Here is a 19610-nt window from a genome sequence, read left to right on the forward strand (position 1 = left end):
TATCTCTTTTCTGCTAATGACTTAAGGATTCTAGTCATTCTTAGCATTAGAGAGAAATGAGTCATATTCTAGAACTTTTCCTTAGAGGCTATTAATTGATATACCTATAAAACTTACCATTTCCATATCATGCAGTTTAGCCTTTAATTGTAAATTCTCTTTTTCTAATTCATGTAATTTATCAGAACGAGCTCGAGTTCCTTCTAGTTGGTCTTCCAACATGGTTTTTGTTTCTAATAAAACTTGATTGTCTTCTTTTAATTCCTATAAACATTTCAAAGTCTTATTTATCACCAAAGTGCTAGTGTCTGTTAGTTTTTGAAAGTTAACAACATAAAAATTATATATTGTAAACTAAAACATAAAAGCCATCCCTATTGAAAGTTCTATGCAAGAGTAAAACTAATGAGTAACAAATATATCAATGTGTTTTGGCTTCATTCCCTTTCCTCTCCACAAATTTAAGCTATAATGCAATCAAAATGCTTAGTCCTTATATTAGAATGAGTAATACTACTATAATTTCACATAAAACTGTAGGGAGTATATTTAAATTTCTTAATCACAAGGTTAAAGAACAAAGTAGTCTTTCAGATATTTAAGAAACTAAGTTCCATAGAATCAGGGCTTATTCTATTAACTGAAATAAGACTCACATTTCTCTCTAGATATAACTTGAGAGTGAAGGTTTTTGTAATAAAATACTAAGACTCACATAAATGATAAACCAAATGCCTATCAATAAATGTTTTATAAAAAAATCCTTAAAAATCCCTATATATGATTTGAAGATTCTATCTAAGTTCTATGCCTGTGGTTTATACTTCCTAAAGAAAATATATAAAAACAGTGGCATCCATGAAATACCTTAATAGTGCCTTGCATATGTACATCTAAAAACTGGCAAAGAACTAATATGAATTTTGTCTTGAAGTCCTGTTGGGGCTATTTAGTGATAATTTTCAGGATAAAGTGTTCTATTTTCTCTTATGTTTTCATTTCTTCATTTTGCATACTCCTTTCTTCTGTATGAGGATACATACTGAAATTGACTAAAATCTCCTCAGATTTAGCTGACAGAAAATAAGAAAACTACTGAAAAAGGAAAAAATAATGCAAGGACTGTCAAATTCTTGCTGTTAGTCTCAAATTTCTACAACACTGAACTAACAAGGAGGAAAAGTTGCTTTTTAAAAATTTACTTATGTATACATAGCCTTCACTGATTCACATTTACCAACTCAGTTAAGCAGCAATCAGGAACATGTTATGCTTTCACTTATGGGGATAAGTTTAATTAGTAGAGAAATGCTTTTGATTATGAGGAAAGGACTTGAAAAAGTCTGCTTTACCTATGATGTTAAGTAAAGGAATGAAAGAAGAGACACAAAGAGTTGAAAATGTCTGAAAATCTCTTTTTAAAAGTCTAAGAAATAATGCTGATCTATCATAACGTGAACTAAAGATATTTACTGTTTAACATTTGTAAAGGTCCTTGGTTATCAAGCGCATTTTCCATGCATTTTGAAAATCATATCACTTTTAAAGAAAAAAACATTGTAAATGGTTAATATTATGTAACATACCTCAACTCTTGCTTTATAAAATTCAATATCATGTAGCCTCTCTTTATATCTGCTGACTTCACTTTCAAGCTTATCAACTCTAATTGCCTTCTCTCGAAGTGCATCTAATTCATCTCGGTACATTCGAGCAGAACGAGCATCCGAAAGTAAATTCATGTTCTAGATAAAAATAACGAGTAATACTTCTAAATATTACTTTCTATTTTAAACATTTTATGCCTCAAAATATTTACTAAAAAAAATCACTGAGTTACATATTTTAAAAAGGGGAATTTTATATAAATTGTATCTTAATTAGAAAGTTTTTTTAAAAATGGAAAAAAATGAAGCATTTTTTCTTAAATCAAGAAAAAGAAAAGGATTTTAAACATCATATACAAAATCTTATATAATACTCATGAATGTAAAAAATATGAAGATATTTTAAAATAAGTTAATCGCAACAAAATCATTTGCAAGTAATTTAAGATGAAAAAGTTAACTTTAAAACACAAGACAATAAAAATACAGAAGATGCCTGGTGTGGTTGTACACACCTGTAATGCCAGTGACTTGGGAAACTGAGGCAGTAGGATTGCAAAGTTCAAGGCCAGTCTGGGCTATTTAGCGAGACCATCTTTCAAAAAAAAAAAAAAAAAATTAAAAGGAGGGGCGTGGCTGGGATGTTCTGAAATCAACCTCTAGTACTTAAAAAAAAAAAATACAGAAGAGACAGACTGTACTGTATTACTTAAGCATATTAGTAGTTATTTTAGAGAAATGTTTCTATTATATTAAGTGTTTCAAATATATTGTGATATACCATTTGAGTCAAATTTTAAAAACCTTTTAAACTCCCATTTTAATCTTTTAGAACAGTAGTTCTCAAAGCATGGTCCAGGGGCTTCTTTGAAAAGATTTCAGGGAATTCATAATAAAGATTAAGGTATTTTATCTTTTTCACTCTCATTCTCTCATGACTGTGCTGTAGATTTTTCCGGAGGCTACATGACATGTGACATCTTAATAAACCGAATGCAGGAAGAGAAGAGAATCCAGCAGTCTTCTACTGTATCAGGCATTAAAGAGACTTTCAAAAATATAAAATAGTAGTACTTTTTCCCTTTAATTTTCTTTTTCAGTTAATGATGTTTTGGAGAATCACACTTTTTGGCAGGGTATACTGGGGATTGAACACAGGGACACTTAACCACTGAGCCACATTCCCAGTCCTTTTTTGGATTTTATTTAGATACAGGGTCTCACTGAATTCCTCAGGGCCTCACTAAGTTGCTGAGGCTGGCTTTGAACCTTCGATCCTCCTGCCTCAGCCTCCACAGCCACTGGGATTACAGGTGTGCACCACCACACCCAGCTTAAGAACCACACTTTTAGAGGGCACACAAACATATAAAAAACAAACTGAAAACAAAAATCCCTCTACCATAAAGAAGTAGAATAGTAGCCACAGTTTATCTAGAAATAGGACTTTCAGTCTCATTCATCTAGGAAGTCCCAGTTCATGACCCTACAAATGAAGTGTTCTCTACATTTAAGATGGTAGATTACGGGAAATTAGGGACCTTAGCCCAATCCTTATCATTTGTGAATTAAGAGCCTATACACTACCCTGAAATGAAAAAAAAAATTAGAGTGATTAAAAGACGTGAATTCTTACAAGATAAAAAAAATAACAAAACCCTCAAAACATAAGGCTTTAAAATAAAAATATAATTTAAAAAATAAAAAGTAACCTTATTTAATAGGAAAATAGTAAAAGCAAATGGAGAGGAATGAGGGTAGGGCAAGGGAAAGTCAAAATATGTTATGAACATATCTGAATGTGCCACAGTGAAACCTGCCATACTGTACAATTAGGTACCAATAAGAGGAAAAAACACAACTATGCAGAAGCAGGGGAAGAAGTTTCCCAGTTTTAAATTTCACTTAGTTTTTTATTTTTTAAATTTATTCTTATATCCTTAAGTTCATTTCCTCCTCCTCTTCTTTTTTTTAATCTTTATTTTATTTATTTTATGTGGTGCTAAGGATTGAACCCAGTGCCTCACTCACGCTAGGCGAACACTCTACCATTGAGCCACAACCCCAGCCCCAGTTTCACTTAGTTTTAAGTGATAGTGAAAGGAACACACCATCAGGGAACAAAGACCCAGGGAGATACACATAAATAGCATAATTCATAGCATCTAGAGGTACTCCATCTTCCAAGACCACAAAAGCTAAACATAAAAAAGAGATGGAACTGTCCTAGTCCCAATAGGCTCTTTTTTGGGCTCTGTTATTTTTGAAGACAGAGAATTTTAAAAAATCATCAAGTTCTTTAAGGCTTGGTTACTTTACTTAATAATTTAAAGAACTAAAGGCAAAGTTATAAATTACAAGAAGAAAAATCAATTTCTAATACTTGGTGGTCTTATGTAACAACAGTTCCAGGTACAAACCTCTTGTTGCAGCCTTTTAAGTTCTATTTCCATTTGTTCAAGCTCCTGCTTACAATCCAACAACTGTTCAGTCTTTTCTTCCCTTATAAACACAAAAAAATATATTTATTAAAGAATAAACAATACTTTTAAAAACTGTGATCATCATTTGCATTAATACAAATGAATTATTTCTAAATGACCAGTGGCAGGTAGTATTAGCCATAATCCCAACCCAGTGGGGAAAAAAAGCAAAGAAAAAGATATTAGGAATGCATATAACTAGATGTCACCAAAATCCCACCTCAATGTTCTTCAAAGGCTAATTTCAATGACTAATGTTCTCACAGTTTATAATGTAGTCTCTCTTTCGATCTTTCCTTCCCCTTTTGTTCCCAACTCTACTTTCTTTTTCTCCCTTGCTCCCACCTTGCATGGTCAATGGCAATGAAGCTGGAAGGTTTTTTATTGATGCAATACTATCTGAGGTAGACTCTCAAGGGTTCCCAAAATGGTCTAAAGGAAATTATACACTTACTACTTGCTATACAGATTTCTAAACTTCTCTAATTGTTTTCTACAATGTTATCTTAAAATGTCTTCAATTTCTTCTATTATTTTTTGAACTGTATTTCTATGTCCCTTCAGAGCAAATCTGCTCAGAGTAAGCCTCCACTCACTATCTCTACTTTCCTATATTTTCTTTTTTAATAATAATAAAAGGTCACTGTATATACAACCTGTTATTCACATCTCCTCATATAAAAACAGGAAGCATATCAAAACCAGAATTTTAAAAGGTGAAGAAATATTCTTTGTTAGAGCAACCATAATTTGTTAAGAAGGTTATATTTCTAGTTGTAATGAATGTTTAGGTATAAAACTCATTAAACTTGAAATCCTGTATATTTCAGGACAGATGTCTGAAAGTGTAGGTTTAAAGGTGTTTAACATATACTGTCAAACTGCTCTACAGAAAGGATAATACCAAATAGCAGAGGACAAAAGTAAAAACTGTTGTATTATTATTCTAATTTGTATTCCTTGGAATACTAGGAAAGACTAAATTTGTTTCCCCACATTTGTGATATTAAAATTTCTATTTTTGGTCTGGGATTGTGGCTCAGTGGTAGAGCGCTTGCCTAGCATGGGTGGGATCTGGGTTTGATCCTCAGCACCACATAAAAATAAAGGCATTATGTTGTGCCCATCTATACCTAAAAAATAAATATAAAAAAGTTTCTATTTTGTGAATTATTAGATCATGTCTTATTCTAACTTTCTACTGGATGGTCTGTCTTTTCCTTAACTAAATAGTTATTTCCAACAAGGCATAGTGGTACATGTCTATAATCCTATCAGCTTGGGAGGCTGAGGCAGGAGGATTGTGAGTTTAAAGCCAGCCTCAGTAACTTAATGAGGCCCGAAGCAACTTGGCCGAGACCTTGTCTCTAAGTAAAATACAACAAGGGCTGGGGATGTTGCTCAGTGGTTAAGGTCCCTGGGTTCAAGCCCTGGTACCAAAAAAGAAAGCTATTACCTTTCATGTTGTTAATAATATTTTTTGCAAAGTTTTGTTGTTGTTGAGTGCTTTTTTAAACTTATTTTCTTCATTGTGGTAACATATATAACATAAAATTTGACAATCTAATTTGTTGTTGTTTTACTGGAGATTGAACCCAGGGCCTTGTACATGCTAGGCAAGTGCTCTACCACAAGGCTATATCCCTAACCCTTGTAATTTTATTTTGAGATAGGGTTTTGCTAAATTGCCCAGGCTAGCCTTTAATTTGTAATTCTCCTGCCCCAGCTTCCTCAGTAGCTGGGATTAAAGGAATGCACCACTGCTCCCAGCTGCTCTAATCATTTTAAAGTGCAGCATTATTTATAATAGTCAAAAAGTGGAAAACAACTCAAACTCCAATCATCTAATGAATGAAAAATCAAAATGTGAGATAATAATCCAATGGAATACTATTCAACCATAAAAAACTGAAGTACTTGCTATAACAGGGATGGAACTGGAAAACATTATGCTAAGTAAAAGAAGCAAATCACAGAAAGCCATATATTATATGATCCTATTTATATGAAATATCCAGAATAGGCAAATCCATGGGGAAAAAAAATAGAGTACTGGCTGCCAGAAGCTGAGGGAAAAGAGGGATAGGTATAAAATATGTTTTTAAAAAACATCAAAAAATATCATAAAAATAAAAATTTCTTGGAGCTGGGGTTGTGGCTCAGTGGTAGAGCACTTGCCTAGCGCATGAGAGGCCCTGGGTTTGATCCTCAGTACCACATAAAAATAAATAAATAAAACACAGGTATTGTACTACAACTAAAAATAAATATATTTTTTTAAAGTCTTGCAATTATTGTGTGGTCACTGAGCATTTCTACTTTGTAAATTAAAAGCACTTAACTATACACTTTAAAAGGATGAATTTTCAGATACTGAATTATATCTCAATAGACTATTTTATTTTCTGGTACTGGGGATTGAACTCACGGGCATGTGACCACTAAGCCACATCCCCAGCTCTATTTTGTATTTTTTTTTTAGAGACAGGGTCTCACTGAGTTGTTTAGTGCCTCACCGTTGCTGAGGCTGGTTTTAGACTCAAGATCCTCCTGCTTTAGCCTCCGGAGCCACTGGGATTACAGGCATGTGGCACCACACCCAGTGTTCAATAATCTATATTTTAAAAGAATTATTTATATTACAGAAACTTTCAAAACATGAAATCAATGAAGCATTAAGAATTACTTAAGGGCTGAATGTGGTGGTGCACCCTTGTAATCCCAGCACTAGGGAGGCTAAGGCCAGAGGACGTAAGTTAAAAGTCAGCCTCAGCAACTAAGAAACCTAGCGAGACTCTGTCTCAAAATAAAAAATAAAAAGGGCTAGGGATTGTGGCTCGGTGGTTGAGAGCCCTGGGTTCAATCTCTAGTACAAAAACAAAGCAAAACAAAACAAAAACATATATATGATATATTATACACACACACACACACACACACACATATACATATATTACTAAAGGCAGTCTTTGAAAGTGTAACAAATATATTAAAGTGAAATTTATAAGGAATTTTTTTCTACTATCCAAATGATAAATCATACTTTTACTCTGAATGTTTACAAATCAAAGGCAATATTATGATGTATCACCCATAAATGATACCACTTAATTGCACATTCTAATTACCATTACTTATTGTATGAGTTTTGTTAGGTATAAAACTACCTAGACTATTTTTGTGCATAATGAATTCTGAAGATGGCTGCTTCACTTTAGTAAAAATCTGTTGCAATAAAAAGACTTTAAACAAATGTTAATATAAGAAATTCATGAAAAGACACATTTTCAAAGGATAACAAAGATATTAAATGGTAATGATGAAGTGCTAGTTACTGGAAATACTTGCTTATATATCTGGCATATTTATTTATCCATTAAAATGCTCATTTACATTTTTAGTAAGTATATATGAAACCAAATTTTGTCAATCCCTGTTTAATAGACTACAAGGCCAAGTGATTTTTATTTAAAAATTAAATTTTAGTATAGTGCAAAATGTTAAGCGAATTCAAGGCCATCATTGCCGTTCTAATTGCATGCTTTATCTAAAGACTGGCAAAGATTGTGCTAAATTATATGGAAAGAACTAGTGTTCACTGTTTAGGCTATCCATTAACTGCCAGTCAAACTAATAACAGCAATCTTTTCCCTAATTTTCCTGGTGCAGCTGTTTATAGAATATCCTGGGCGTGTTCACTTCAATAGACACATAGTAATGCAGACATCCACAAATGAAAGCTGTTATTTTTTTGTTGTTTTCAAGTTTTCCTATAGACTAATATTTTTCTACCTTGCATATTCAAATCATTTTCTTTAGCTGCTTTAAATAACCACTAAATAAATTTAATTGCTATATTGTGCTTTTAAATTTACTATCTACACTCTGAAGCTCAAATTTCAGGAACATACCAAAAAGAGGAAAAAGGCCCTAAAATAAAAATCCTTTGTTCTTTTTAAAGTACCAAATAAAAAATCAACAGCAGAGATTTGACTTGTGTTTTACTAAGAAATGTATATGTGGCATTTATATCAATTTTCCTGTAATATCTTAAAAAGCTGAAAAAATATAATGTTATCAACTCTAACCAAATCAGAATATTTGATTTACTAAACAGATGACTTAAGCATCTCAATTATGTAATGCAGATGATACACACAAAAATTGTGTTTATACTATTATATGCTAATAATTTAAAACATTAATTTTAAAATAACTGAACTTATTAATCTATATCAGTGATTCCCAGAATTCTAGATTTTAAGGAATAAAAAAATTTTAAAAATTAAGGCATCCCCCAATTTTCCAAAGAAGGACACTATTTTATAAAATAAATGATATTTTAACACTAGAAAGACAGAAAGAAAAAAAATCCAGAATAAAGGCAACCTTTAAATTGGTAAGAACCAATACTGGGAAAACCTTATGCCAGTCTCTATTTTTCTCATTTTGATAAATACTAGTGAAAAATTTGACAAATACTAGCAATGGTGAGACATTGATCTGTATTCCGTAAGCCTAAAAATATTGTTTAGGTCACCGTATAAATTCAATGAACTTTGAAAACCAGCAACTTACAGTTCCTGCCTAAGCCTTCTTATTTTGGCCTTAGCATCTGCCAGTTCCACTGACAGATGCTGTCGACTTTCTGTTCGCTTCATGCCTGGAGAACCACAGGGTGATTGTGCAGATGAAGAGGCATGGGGTAGAAAATGAAGACCATCTCTCTCTTCAGAGAGCTCTATGATAGTCTAAGAATTAGAGAAATAAACACAGAATCACTTTTATTATTCTACATATCAGCAAACTAAACATATTTACACTATTTAATGAGTCTAAGATTTATAATATAATATTTTTAAAAATTCGTTGGTCAAAAGACTATTATATTTAGCTGCATTTTTAAAGGTTTAATTCCATAAAATGTACAACCACAAGAATAGGGAGTTATTCTCCATGTATGTATGATATGTCAAAATACATTCTACTGTCATGTATAACTGAAAAGAACAAATAAAAAAGAAAAAGAAAAGGTTAAATTCAACAAACAGTTTATGTATGAGCTATTTAGTAGGTAACACTTGAAGATTTAGTACATTCTTGCTTCCCTAGTTTTAAAAAAAAAATAAATTACAATAATTCAGACAGCAAATGTTGGAAAGGCCTGAAAAAACTTGTTGACACAGGAAAGAAATTTACCTTAGAATAATTTGTCTAGAACTGTTCTGTCTAATATACTAGCCAGTAGCATAGTGGCTGTTTAATTAAATATTTAAAAAGTTAAAAATTTAGCTGTTTAATTACACTAGCCACATTCCAAGTACACAACAGCCACAGGTGGCTAGTGATTACTGTACTGGAAATACAATACAGCCATAATGACAGAATTGGACAATACTGCTCTAGAATTTTATTCTGGAGGGAATAAAAGACCTCACAGGTTTAATCTCTTTTTTCTGTAGTAAAAATAACCAAAGCATAAAGACTAATTTGGATATGGTTACACAACTAGGTAACATCTAGTCTCTTGACTCCATATCATATGCTCTCTCTCCTATAATACTATACTAATTCTAATCTGTCTCCCATCAATGCTTTCTTTACTCCTTTCTCCAGAGACCCTCCACAAGGCACAAACCAATTTTTCCTTTTCTAAACTTCAAGGGCTGTTTAACCTTTATATACTTCATGCAACCAATTACAGTTCTTCCATTCTCCTAATTTTCCTCTTCTTTATTGGTAACTTCTCTTATTCTAAACGAATTTCTTAGTTTTTGTTTGAAATTTCTCAGGCAAACAAATTATCTTCTACACAAATTCAAATGTGCTACTATTGTAGAGAAAGTGGGTGGAGTTACTGCATGAGACAATGAAACCACCATCCTTATTTTTCATCACCAGCTCTTATCCACCCCACTGAATCATTTTTTTTTTTGTTTTAACCAGAAGTCATTTATCACAGGGATACATTTCAGCACCTGATCAAGATCTGTCTTAACTTTCTGTCTGCAATTACTGCTTTCACAAATTCTACTATACATGACAAACCTCAGAAAGTAACTTACCAGTTCCTTTTCTCTCCACAACTCCACATCCACTCCATATTCAATACATGCAGGTTTCTCCAGTAAAGGCACCAATCATTCTTTTGTGGCATGCCTCCTTTACTCACTGTTCCTAAGTCACCATACCTGTTTGAACCTCTGATTACTAAACTCCTTCCCTCTTTTTTTTTGTGGGGGAGGGGTACTGGGGATTGAACTGAGGAACACTCAACCCCTTAACCACATCCCCAGCCCTGGTTTATATTTTATTTAGAGACAGGGTCTCATTGAATTGCTTAGGCCCTCACCTTTTCAGAGGCTGGCTTTGAACTCATGATCCTCCTGTCTCAGCCTCCCGAGCTGCTGGGATTACAGGCATTCGACAAGGAGCCCAGCTAATCTCCTCCCCTCTTGTCCAACAGATTATTCCTAGCTACTCTAGAGTTCCTATTCAATTTGGAACTACAATTAGGCACTTAAATTATCACTCTCAGTTTTCATTTTAGTACAACCATACCACTGTCTATCGATGGACCATTCCTTCATGTTTATAGAATTCCTAGCTAGGGCATTCTTGAACAAGATCTCATGCAATATTATAATCTGCAATAGAGGTATTGTCTATTTTAGACACAAGACTCCTATAAATCAAATAACTCAACCAAAGTCATACAACCAATGATACATATAGGAGAAATTAAAATTCAAGTTTGAATCTAACACAATTTTCTTTATCTACCATCAGTTTTCTAAGGTATAGAACTCTAAGAGAAAAAGAAAAAATTATACAACCCTACTATAAGTTTTGCCACCCACTTCCAATGAAACTCTTTCCATTATTCATCAATTCCTTCATTGAAATCTTGATATCCTGGTAAATTTCCCCCAAAAGACTATTATAAATATATTTCCTTTGTCTCTACTTAAGTCTCCAACTGTAAAATATTATCATCTACAACAAATAACCTCTTTTCCAATTTATCCATGAAACAAAACCACCTGGGATTAACACCTCCCTTTCTAAGTATTTTTTGCTCCCAATAATATATCCTTTACTTAAACATTTTCAATTTCTTTTTCACTTGTTTTTTTTTTTCTCCTTGTTCTTCAAAGATATACATACAGGTTTTTAATATTTTTTTTTAAAAAAAATTCTTTATTGCTGCTTTTTGAAAGGTAGTTTACATGTTCACTGACACTACTCTAACCCTGTCCGCCTACCCAGTATGCCCACCTCAACTTTCCCGTCTCTGTGGATAGTGTCATTAATCTCCATAGTGGCCCAGACTTGGAGTCAACTTTCAGTTCTATATTTTCTTACTAACCCAATCATCTTTGATCTTGCTAATATTTCCTAACTTGTAACAACAGTACCTGGCAGATAGTATTTAATAAGTATTTGATTCATACACAAATAAACTGGTACCTAATTATACACTAGATTCACACTTTTCATGTACAAACTTCATCTTTTCTAGAATAGTACTAAGCACAAAAAGAGATGAACAAGAATATTCAACTAAGTTATTCACAAAATATAAAACTCAAGGAAAGTAAAAAAGACAAATATATCATTTATAGGTGGTGAAATGGAGATATCAAGAGTTTTCAGATTATCAATGAACAGAACAGAAGAATCATGTGCTACAAGATATATTTTAAAAGAAAATAAAGAGAGAAAGAAACTTGGTGCTAAGAGTTTATTTCCATTAAAGATTATTTAGAGATTTTGACTTTTCTTTATTGGTGGTAGCTTTATAAGTTCAAGGCCTCTCATACATTTTCAAAACAATCTGATGGGAAATATCATTAAAGTATAACTCTTAATTTTTCATAAGTTTTGCCTGATCCTTCCAACTAGCAGCTGCAAATAAATATTCCTTCTTTAAATTCCTATAGTATTTAGATCTATATCACTTTTGCTACTTATCACTTCTAAATTTTTATTACCATTAATTATTTTATTAAAAGTCTTCTGTATTAGATTTAAGAACCTTTGATCCTTTTTCAAACAGCATAACACTCTGTTGTTCCCAATCTCAATGATTTGACTTGGGAGTCTGAATCAGAGGGATCACAAATTCAGGGACAATTGTATAATGTAGCAAGACCCTAAGCAATCTAATGAAATTCTGTGTCAAATTAAAATATGAAAAAGATGAGGATGAAGTTTTGCAGGAAAGTGCCACTTGGTTCAATCTTCAAGACTTTTGGAAAAAAAGTGTTTATTAATATATAAAAGAATGACCATAAAAAATACATCAATGCTGCTGCGGCTGTGGCTCACTGGTAGCGCTTGCCTGGCATGTGTGAGGCCCTGGGTTCAATCCTCAGCACCGCAAATAAATAAAATAGAGGTCTACTGACAACTAGAGGAAAATATTTTTAAAAAATACACCAATGCTAAGAAAAAAAATTTTAAGTAACCCAATATTTTTACTTACAGAACTCATCATTAAGAGAAAGAATTAGAGATATTCTTAGCACAATTGTGGATTTAAACAAAGGTATTCTAATGGTTAGGAAAACAAGCATTTAAGTTAGACAGACCTGGGAAGTTACTTAACTTCTCAGAGGATGAGTATCTTCATCTTTATAAAACATGGTTATTATGCAGATTTAATAAGACAGTATGTATTAAGACTTGCAGTACAAAGTCTGGCATAAAAGAAACAAAGACAGTAAAGAGATACTAAATTAATTCAAGTCTCCTACTGGGTACACAGTAGAAGAACTGTTCCTTAGCATTAAGAATAAAAAAGTAGGGGCTGAGGCTGTAGGTCAGTGACAGAGTGCTTGCCTAGCACCTGTGAGGCACTGGGTTTGATTTTTAGCACCACATAAAAATGAAAGAAATAAAATACCATCTACAACTACAAAAAAAAATTTTTTTTTAATTTCAAGAATAAAAAAGTTGGGCTGGGGATATAGCTCAGTTGGTAGAGTGCTTGTCTTGCATGCATAAGAACCTGGGTTCAATCCCCAGCACCATAAAACAAAAAACAAACAAGAATAAAAAAGTAAAATTTAAAATTTTAAGTATTACAAAGTAAAAAGCAAATTTAAAATAGGGTGATCAAATATACTTTTTAGACAATTATGACAAAAATGAATCAAAACATTAAACTTTAAGAGTAAAACATAGATAAGAACTTGTTTTGGGGATGGGCACAATGATGCATGCCTATAATCCCAGTTACTTAGGAAGATGAGGCAGGAGCATCACAAGTTTAGGGCCAGCCTGGGCAATTTATCAAGAATAACTCTCTCAAAAAAATAAGGATATAGTTTATTTATATTTAGATACAGAATTATTATATTTATATACTACCATATATTTTACATTTGTCTAATATTTTTCACAATTATTTTCAATGGCCTTTTCTAATTTGTCTATTGGTGGCTCCAAATGGGGGGGGGGGGAAATCTCCATAGAAATGTATTTAAACCAGCTAGCAACTGGTTCCCCAGTAGTACAGCTGCTTTTTTTTTTTTTTTTTTTAAAGAGAGAGTGGGAGAGAGAGAGAGAGAGAGAGAGAGTGAGTGTTTTTTTAATATTTATTTTTTAGTTCTCGGCGGACACAACATCTTTGTATGTAGTGCTGAGGATCGAACCCGGGCCGCACGCATGCCAGGCGAGCGCGCTACAGCTTGAGCCACATCCCCAGCCACAGTACAGCTGCTTTTTATTTTCCTTGTTAGAAAAAGTAATTCAACAAAAATGCTTAATCGGGCAGGATGGTATATTCTAAAAGGTTTTCCACACAATCACTTCATGTAGTGTTTCATCTTCCTTTTAGATTTGCCACAGAGTCACATAATAACAAGTACTTTTGTTCAACCTATATTAATCACTTAAGGTAAACGAGATAAAGCAATTTATACATGTCCATATCATATGAAACCACAGTATGAATTTTTAAAAGTTATTTAGGAGCACCATATTGAAACACCTTTAAAAACTTGAAATACAAATGGAGGAATGTTTTAGATAATGGATAAAGCAGTAAAAAGACATTAAAACCGAAAGAAGATAAAGCCTATGGTTAAAAAATCAGATAAAAAATGAAAGATCTAAGTATCTTAGGATAAACTTGACACTACGGAGGTTTTGTACTCTTTTAATGTTTAAAAAATTGAAAATTCTCATCAGAAATGAAAATACTTTTATAGGGGCATGAAAATTTTGTTTAGAAAAAAATTACTTAGGAATTTCCTCTATGTAGTCTTTCATTAGTCCCAAGAGTAATCACATAAATTCTCTATAAATAAGCTCAAAACTGTCTGTCACATGTATATGGAACAACTAAACACAGCTATACATTCTCCTGAATGGAAAAGTATTTTTGTCTGCTATAAGAAAATATTATTCACCACTGCATATGCACTAAAGTTTAGAGGGCTCCAAAATTTCAACTTGCTTTCAGAGAGTGCAGACAAAAAGTTCAGTGTAATATTACTCTTTTTAAAAAGCAAAGTTCTGCTTTAAAGGAGCTTACAATAATTATTTTTTTAAAAAATCATACTTCATAATATTGACTATAAAAATTTGAAATCTTTGTGGGACATTTTTATTCAGAACACCTGTTTTTCTCCTTTTATTAATACTTATTCTTCCAACTTCAAAATGTGGCAATAAAACTAAGAAATTAACCTTAAGCAAATTCTTATGCTTCAAGGCAATGATTTTTCCACTTACATCAACTATATTTTCAGTTTCACACTTCTGTACTGTTGCCAGAGCTGTGAGGATGATTTGAAAAACACACAGGAAAAAAATCAGAATAATACTAATTTAAAAGGAAAGGAGAAAAGAAAACTTAACTGCAATTCATTAACTAACAATTTGAGGTTCTTACATTTCCTTTCTGGTTTCTGTATTTCACATACACATACACACACTTGCGGTCTCTCTCACACACATTCTCTCTCTCTCTCTCTCTCTCTCACACACACACACACACACACACACACTACAGTTGGCCCATCATGTGGGTTCCACATCTGCAGATTCAACAAAATGTGGATGGAAAATATTCAGGAAAGAAAAATGTTTGTACTGAGTATGTGCAGACTCTTTCTTGTTATTATTCCCTAAACATCACAGTATAACAACTATTTACACTGTATTAATTACAAGTAATATAGAGATGATTTAAAGTATACAAGAGGATGTGTTGGGTTATGTGTAGGTTATATGCAAACATTGAATTATTTTATATAAGAGACTTGAACATTCACAGAACTTGAAATGCTCTGTGGTCCTGGAAACAATCCCAGCGGATGCCAATGGATGACCATATTTTATTACCCTCTCTTAAGAAATAAATTATCAATTCTAGAAAACTTCTGAAGATACTAGTTTCTGTTCTTAGAAAGAAAACTCTAATAATACATTGAAATTTACAAACCTCTGAATGTTCATCTCTTTCATCTATAAGTCTTTTTAGATGCAATGCCATATTTTTCAAGAGTGGTTCTATATCTTCCTGAGACATATCTGTTGCTTCCATCCATTGCAGATCAAACACATTTTCCTGATTATGTGTTACCTTTAGAAGGACAAGCAAAATAAATAACCAAAAACAAGCTTACATTTAAATATTTATTATATTTTGTACTAGCACAATATTAGCTCAAATATTATGCCATAAAATAAAAAGCCAATATGATGACTCTAAAGGTACACTTGAAAATGAATGAAAACACAACTGAAATTATTTTATACTAAATGTAGTCTTCAAATGAATTAATATTCATTTTCTAATCAATGAAAAAAATAAAATTTAATTCACAGCATTCCTATGGGAAGCTAAAATTGACACACTGGACACTGCTATAACAAAATCTATTGTACTTTTCTTCAGATAAGACATTAAATTTGGGGCTGGGGTTGTGGCTCAGAGGTAAAGCACTTGCCTAGCATGCGTGAGACACTGGGTTCAATCCTAAGCACCACATAAAAATAAAATAAAAAGATATTGTGTACACCTATAACTAAAAAGTAAAAATAAAAAAAGACTTTAAATTTATTACACTTGAATTCAAAAGCAATTTTTTTTTAAATTTATAGGGTATGTTACTGCATTCTTATACTTGAAAAGTCTTTGTAGATTCTCAAGATGGCATGGTCACAGAATCATAGAGAAAAGACTCTCAATATAAAGATATTTAAGGGCTGAGGTTGTGGCTCAGTGGTAGAGCGCTTGCCTAGCATGTGCGAGGCACTGGGTTCAATTCTCAGCACTGCATATAAATAAATAAAGTAAAGGTCCATTGGCAATTAAAAAATTATTTTCAAAAAAAAAAGATATTTAAAAGATGAAAAATAAAGGGCTGGGGCTCACGCGGTAGTGTGCTCGCTTGGCATGCATGTGGCCGGGGTTCAATCCTCAGCACCACATACAAACAAAGATGTTATGTCCGCCGAAAACTAAAAAATAAATATTAAAATTCTCTCTCTCTCTCTCTCTCTCTCAAAAAAAAAAAAAGAAAATATTTATTTTTTTGCTTTCCATTTCTTACCATGAATCTGGTATTTTGCTTTAACTTCCACAACAAATAGAAAAATAACACTTTCAAGGATGGTTGCAAATTCAGTAACTTTTAATACTTAACATTTATGTGAAATGAAAAAAAACCCACAAAGGTAGCACAACATATATATAAAGGGGAACTACAAATAACACTTCATTTTTTCAAGTACTAATAAACTTACTACTGAACATAATGTTACTGTAAAGAAATCTGGGCTCTATGGATGTTAACTAAGATAAAAGATTACATATGAAACAAAAAGTCATCGAAATAGAGAATATTTCAAACACTACCAATTCTCAGTCTTCAAAATTCTCTCCTTCCCCTTTTCCAATTAACATGCAAAATTAATATATTCTGATTTTAAAAGTTTTTGTAATATTAAAAGCCCATGAGTAGATAAGAGTCAGAAAAAGCATTTTTAAAATAATATTTATTAACAAACAATCATATTAACTTTATTTATTTGACACTGCACTTTATACTCTAGATTTAAATTTTTATATCAATGTTACAAAATATCATTGTATTAATATTTTGAATTACAATCAGGGTTCTACTTTTTGCTGCTTTCCTTTACTACTATACAATTCATTCTGTGCTAACAAAGTCATACACCTCATTCCTCAAATAACAGTTTATCCCTAAGTCCTCACAGACAAAGGCAACAATACATTTGTAGTTAGCACCATGCCATGTTATATAATGATGTCCTTGAGGACTATCTCTTCAAAAAAGAAATTATCTGTATAAAAGTAGAATTCATTTATATTTTATCTCAATCTTGTTCACCACCCTATAACTAAGTATTTCAGGAGATATATAAATAAACATATCAAAAGCTTCATAAAAAGTACATACAAATTTATATATAGGTCATTACCTCTTGAATATGTGCGGCAACTGCTGCTTTTGTATCAAAATCTAAACCTTGAATTCTTTCAATAAATTCTTCTTTTTTCTGACACTAAAATAAAGGAATAAAATAATCATTTATACAATGCAGGGTATCATCCTTAAAATGTTTTATATATCTGAAACCTCATCAGGCTTAGCTATGTTTTGAATAGTACAGTGGGGATTTATTTTACACTTAAAGTGTCTAATACACTTACCTAATACAGAGATAACAATTTGGAAATATTTATTTAAAAAAGCAATGCACTGAAAATTCATACTATGCTGGCAAGTTCTAAAGTGGGAAACCATTACACAACCTATTTGAGGTCAGCACAATATTATTATGCTAACTTTACAAACAGAGAAGTAAAGAATCAAGAACTTGTTTCAGGGAGGATAAGTTACTTGCCAAAAAACACAGTGAGTCAGTGGCAGAATTCGGAATACCGCCAAAATGCTCAGTCAGTCCCTGGCTATCACCAAACAACACAGTCTTTCTTCTTGGGGAAAAAAAATTTTAAGCAATTTTTACTTCAGGCTTACAATTCATTCTCACATCTTCATGCTATCAATCTTAATAAAAAGAAAATCACTTTTTGTGGCCCAATTCAACATTTAGAAGGTAATATAATAAATATTTGGTGTGTCTAACATAATATAGAGTTACCAAGGGCAAAATTTAACTATGTATATATAAATGCACATGTAATCAAATGGAATAAAGGCGACAATTCTTTATTGTGTAACTTTTTTTAAAGCTTTATAAAAAATAAAATATTAAAATACAAACTTAATTTTTCCTTCCAGTAATAGTTAAATAATATTTAACGTGCATCTTAATCTCTGCCTCTGTCTACATCTCTTATATTGTAATCCAAAACTGCTAGTATAATTGTATTCTTGCAGCTACCAAATGAGAAGTGCATACAAAATAGACAGTATTGCCTTGCCTAGCTTAGATGAATCTCCAGGGCCAATTACTGAACTACCAGTAAAGACAATACATTCACAAAAGGAGAAACTGGCTCTTTGATCATTAAGAAACTTACAAAGCCCAAATTTATACTCTATATGTCAATTTTTTTTCAAATTGTAATATTCAATTTCTGTTGTTTTACAATTCGAACATACTGCCATCCAGTGTACAAAGTTCAACATTTTATGAAAACAAAATTATAAGGATGACATAATATTTAAAACAATTACCAGAAATGTAAAACTACTAGATATGAATAGGATGTCAGAGTCTTGGAGAGAAAGAGAAGATAATTTGGAGTTTAAAAATACTAATTTTTTTGGTCTAGTAAACAACTAGCTTACTAGGCAGAGTAATCACAAATTTTTAATTTAATGCCTCTATCTATGCATAATTTCTGAACTAATCAGAAAATAAAACGGCAGTGTTATTATAAAAAGTTATGACTCAAGGCTGGGGTTATAGCTCACTGGTAGAGTACTTGCCTCCCACGCATGAGGCCCTGGGTTCGATCCTTAGCACCACATAAAAATAAATAAATAAAAATAAAGATATTGTGTCCATATACAACTAAAAATATTTTTAAAAAGTTATGACTTCTAATTTACCATAAAGTCCCCAATTCAACTGTCTTGTATTTTTCCACCTTTAAACAAAACAGATACACTTCCCTTTTCTAAGCCCCAGAGCCACTGTTTCTTCACTCATATTACTTTAAGAAACTCACCCTTTAGCACATTTTTAATATACACGATAAAAATTCTCTTTATCCTTAAAATACACGAAGTTCTACTAAATCTCAACATAATTTAAACATTAACAATTTTAAGAATTCTGAATGTTTCATAAATAGGCTAGGCTTTCTTTGTGAATTTCACAGGTCCTTAAAGGATAGAAAAGAATAAGAATGTCAAGATGGAAACGAGAATAAGATTTAAAATTTAAAGTTGGATAACTTCAAATCAAACATTCTGTATCAGCACTGTTGAACATGGTAGTCACTACCTACATGTTGCTAGTGAGTACTTGAAATGTAGCTAGTGCAATTGAAAATTTAGTGGCT

General features: G+C 32.1%; 1 protein-coding gene across 2 annotated transcripts in view; it reads right to left on the reverse strand.

Annotated features, from left to right (window-relative positions):
* The window catches only part of Ccdc88a (coiled-coil and HOOK domain protein 88A), a 133872-nt gene that overhangs the window by 61080 nt on the left and 53182 nt on the right, over positions 1 to 19610 (reverse strand). For both annotated transcript variants that reach the window (XM_026399893.2, XM_026399892.2), the window contains exons 6-11: positions 17555 to 17638; positions 15546 to 15686; positions 8669 to 8841; positions 4028 to 4109; positions 1587 to 1745; positions 118 to 264 (exon numbers count right to left, since the gene is read on the reverse strand). In XM_026399893.2, the coding sequence (XP_026255678.1) occupies positions 118 to 264; positions 1587 to 1745; positions 4028 to 4109; positions 8669 to 8841; positions 15546 to 15686; positions 17555 to 17638 (786 nt within the window). The remainder of the gene's footprint in view (positions 1 to 117; positions 265 to 1586; positions 1746 to 4027; positions 4110 to 8668; positions 8842 to 15545; positions 15687 to 17554; positions 17639 to 19610) is intronic.

Source organism: Urocitellus parryii, chromosome 12 (genome assembly GCF_045843805.1).
Source record: "Urocitellus parryii isolate mUroPar1 chromosome 12, mUroPar1.hap1, whole genome shotgun sequence".
Taxonomy (NCBI): Eukaryota; Metazoa; Chordata; class Mammalia; order Rodentia; family Sciuridae; genus Urocitellus; species Urocitellus parryii.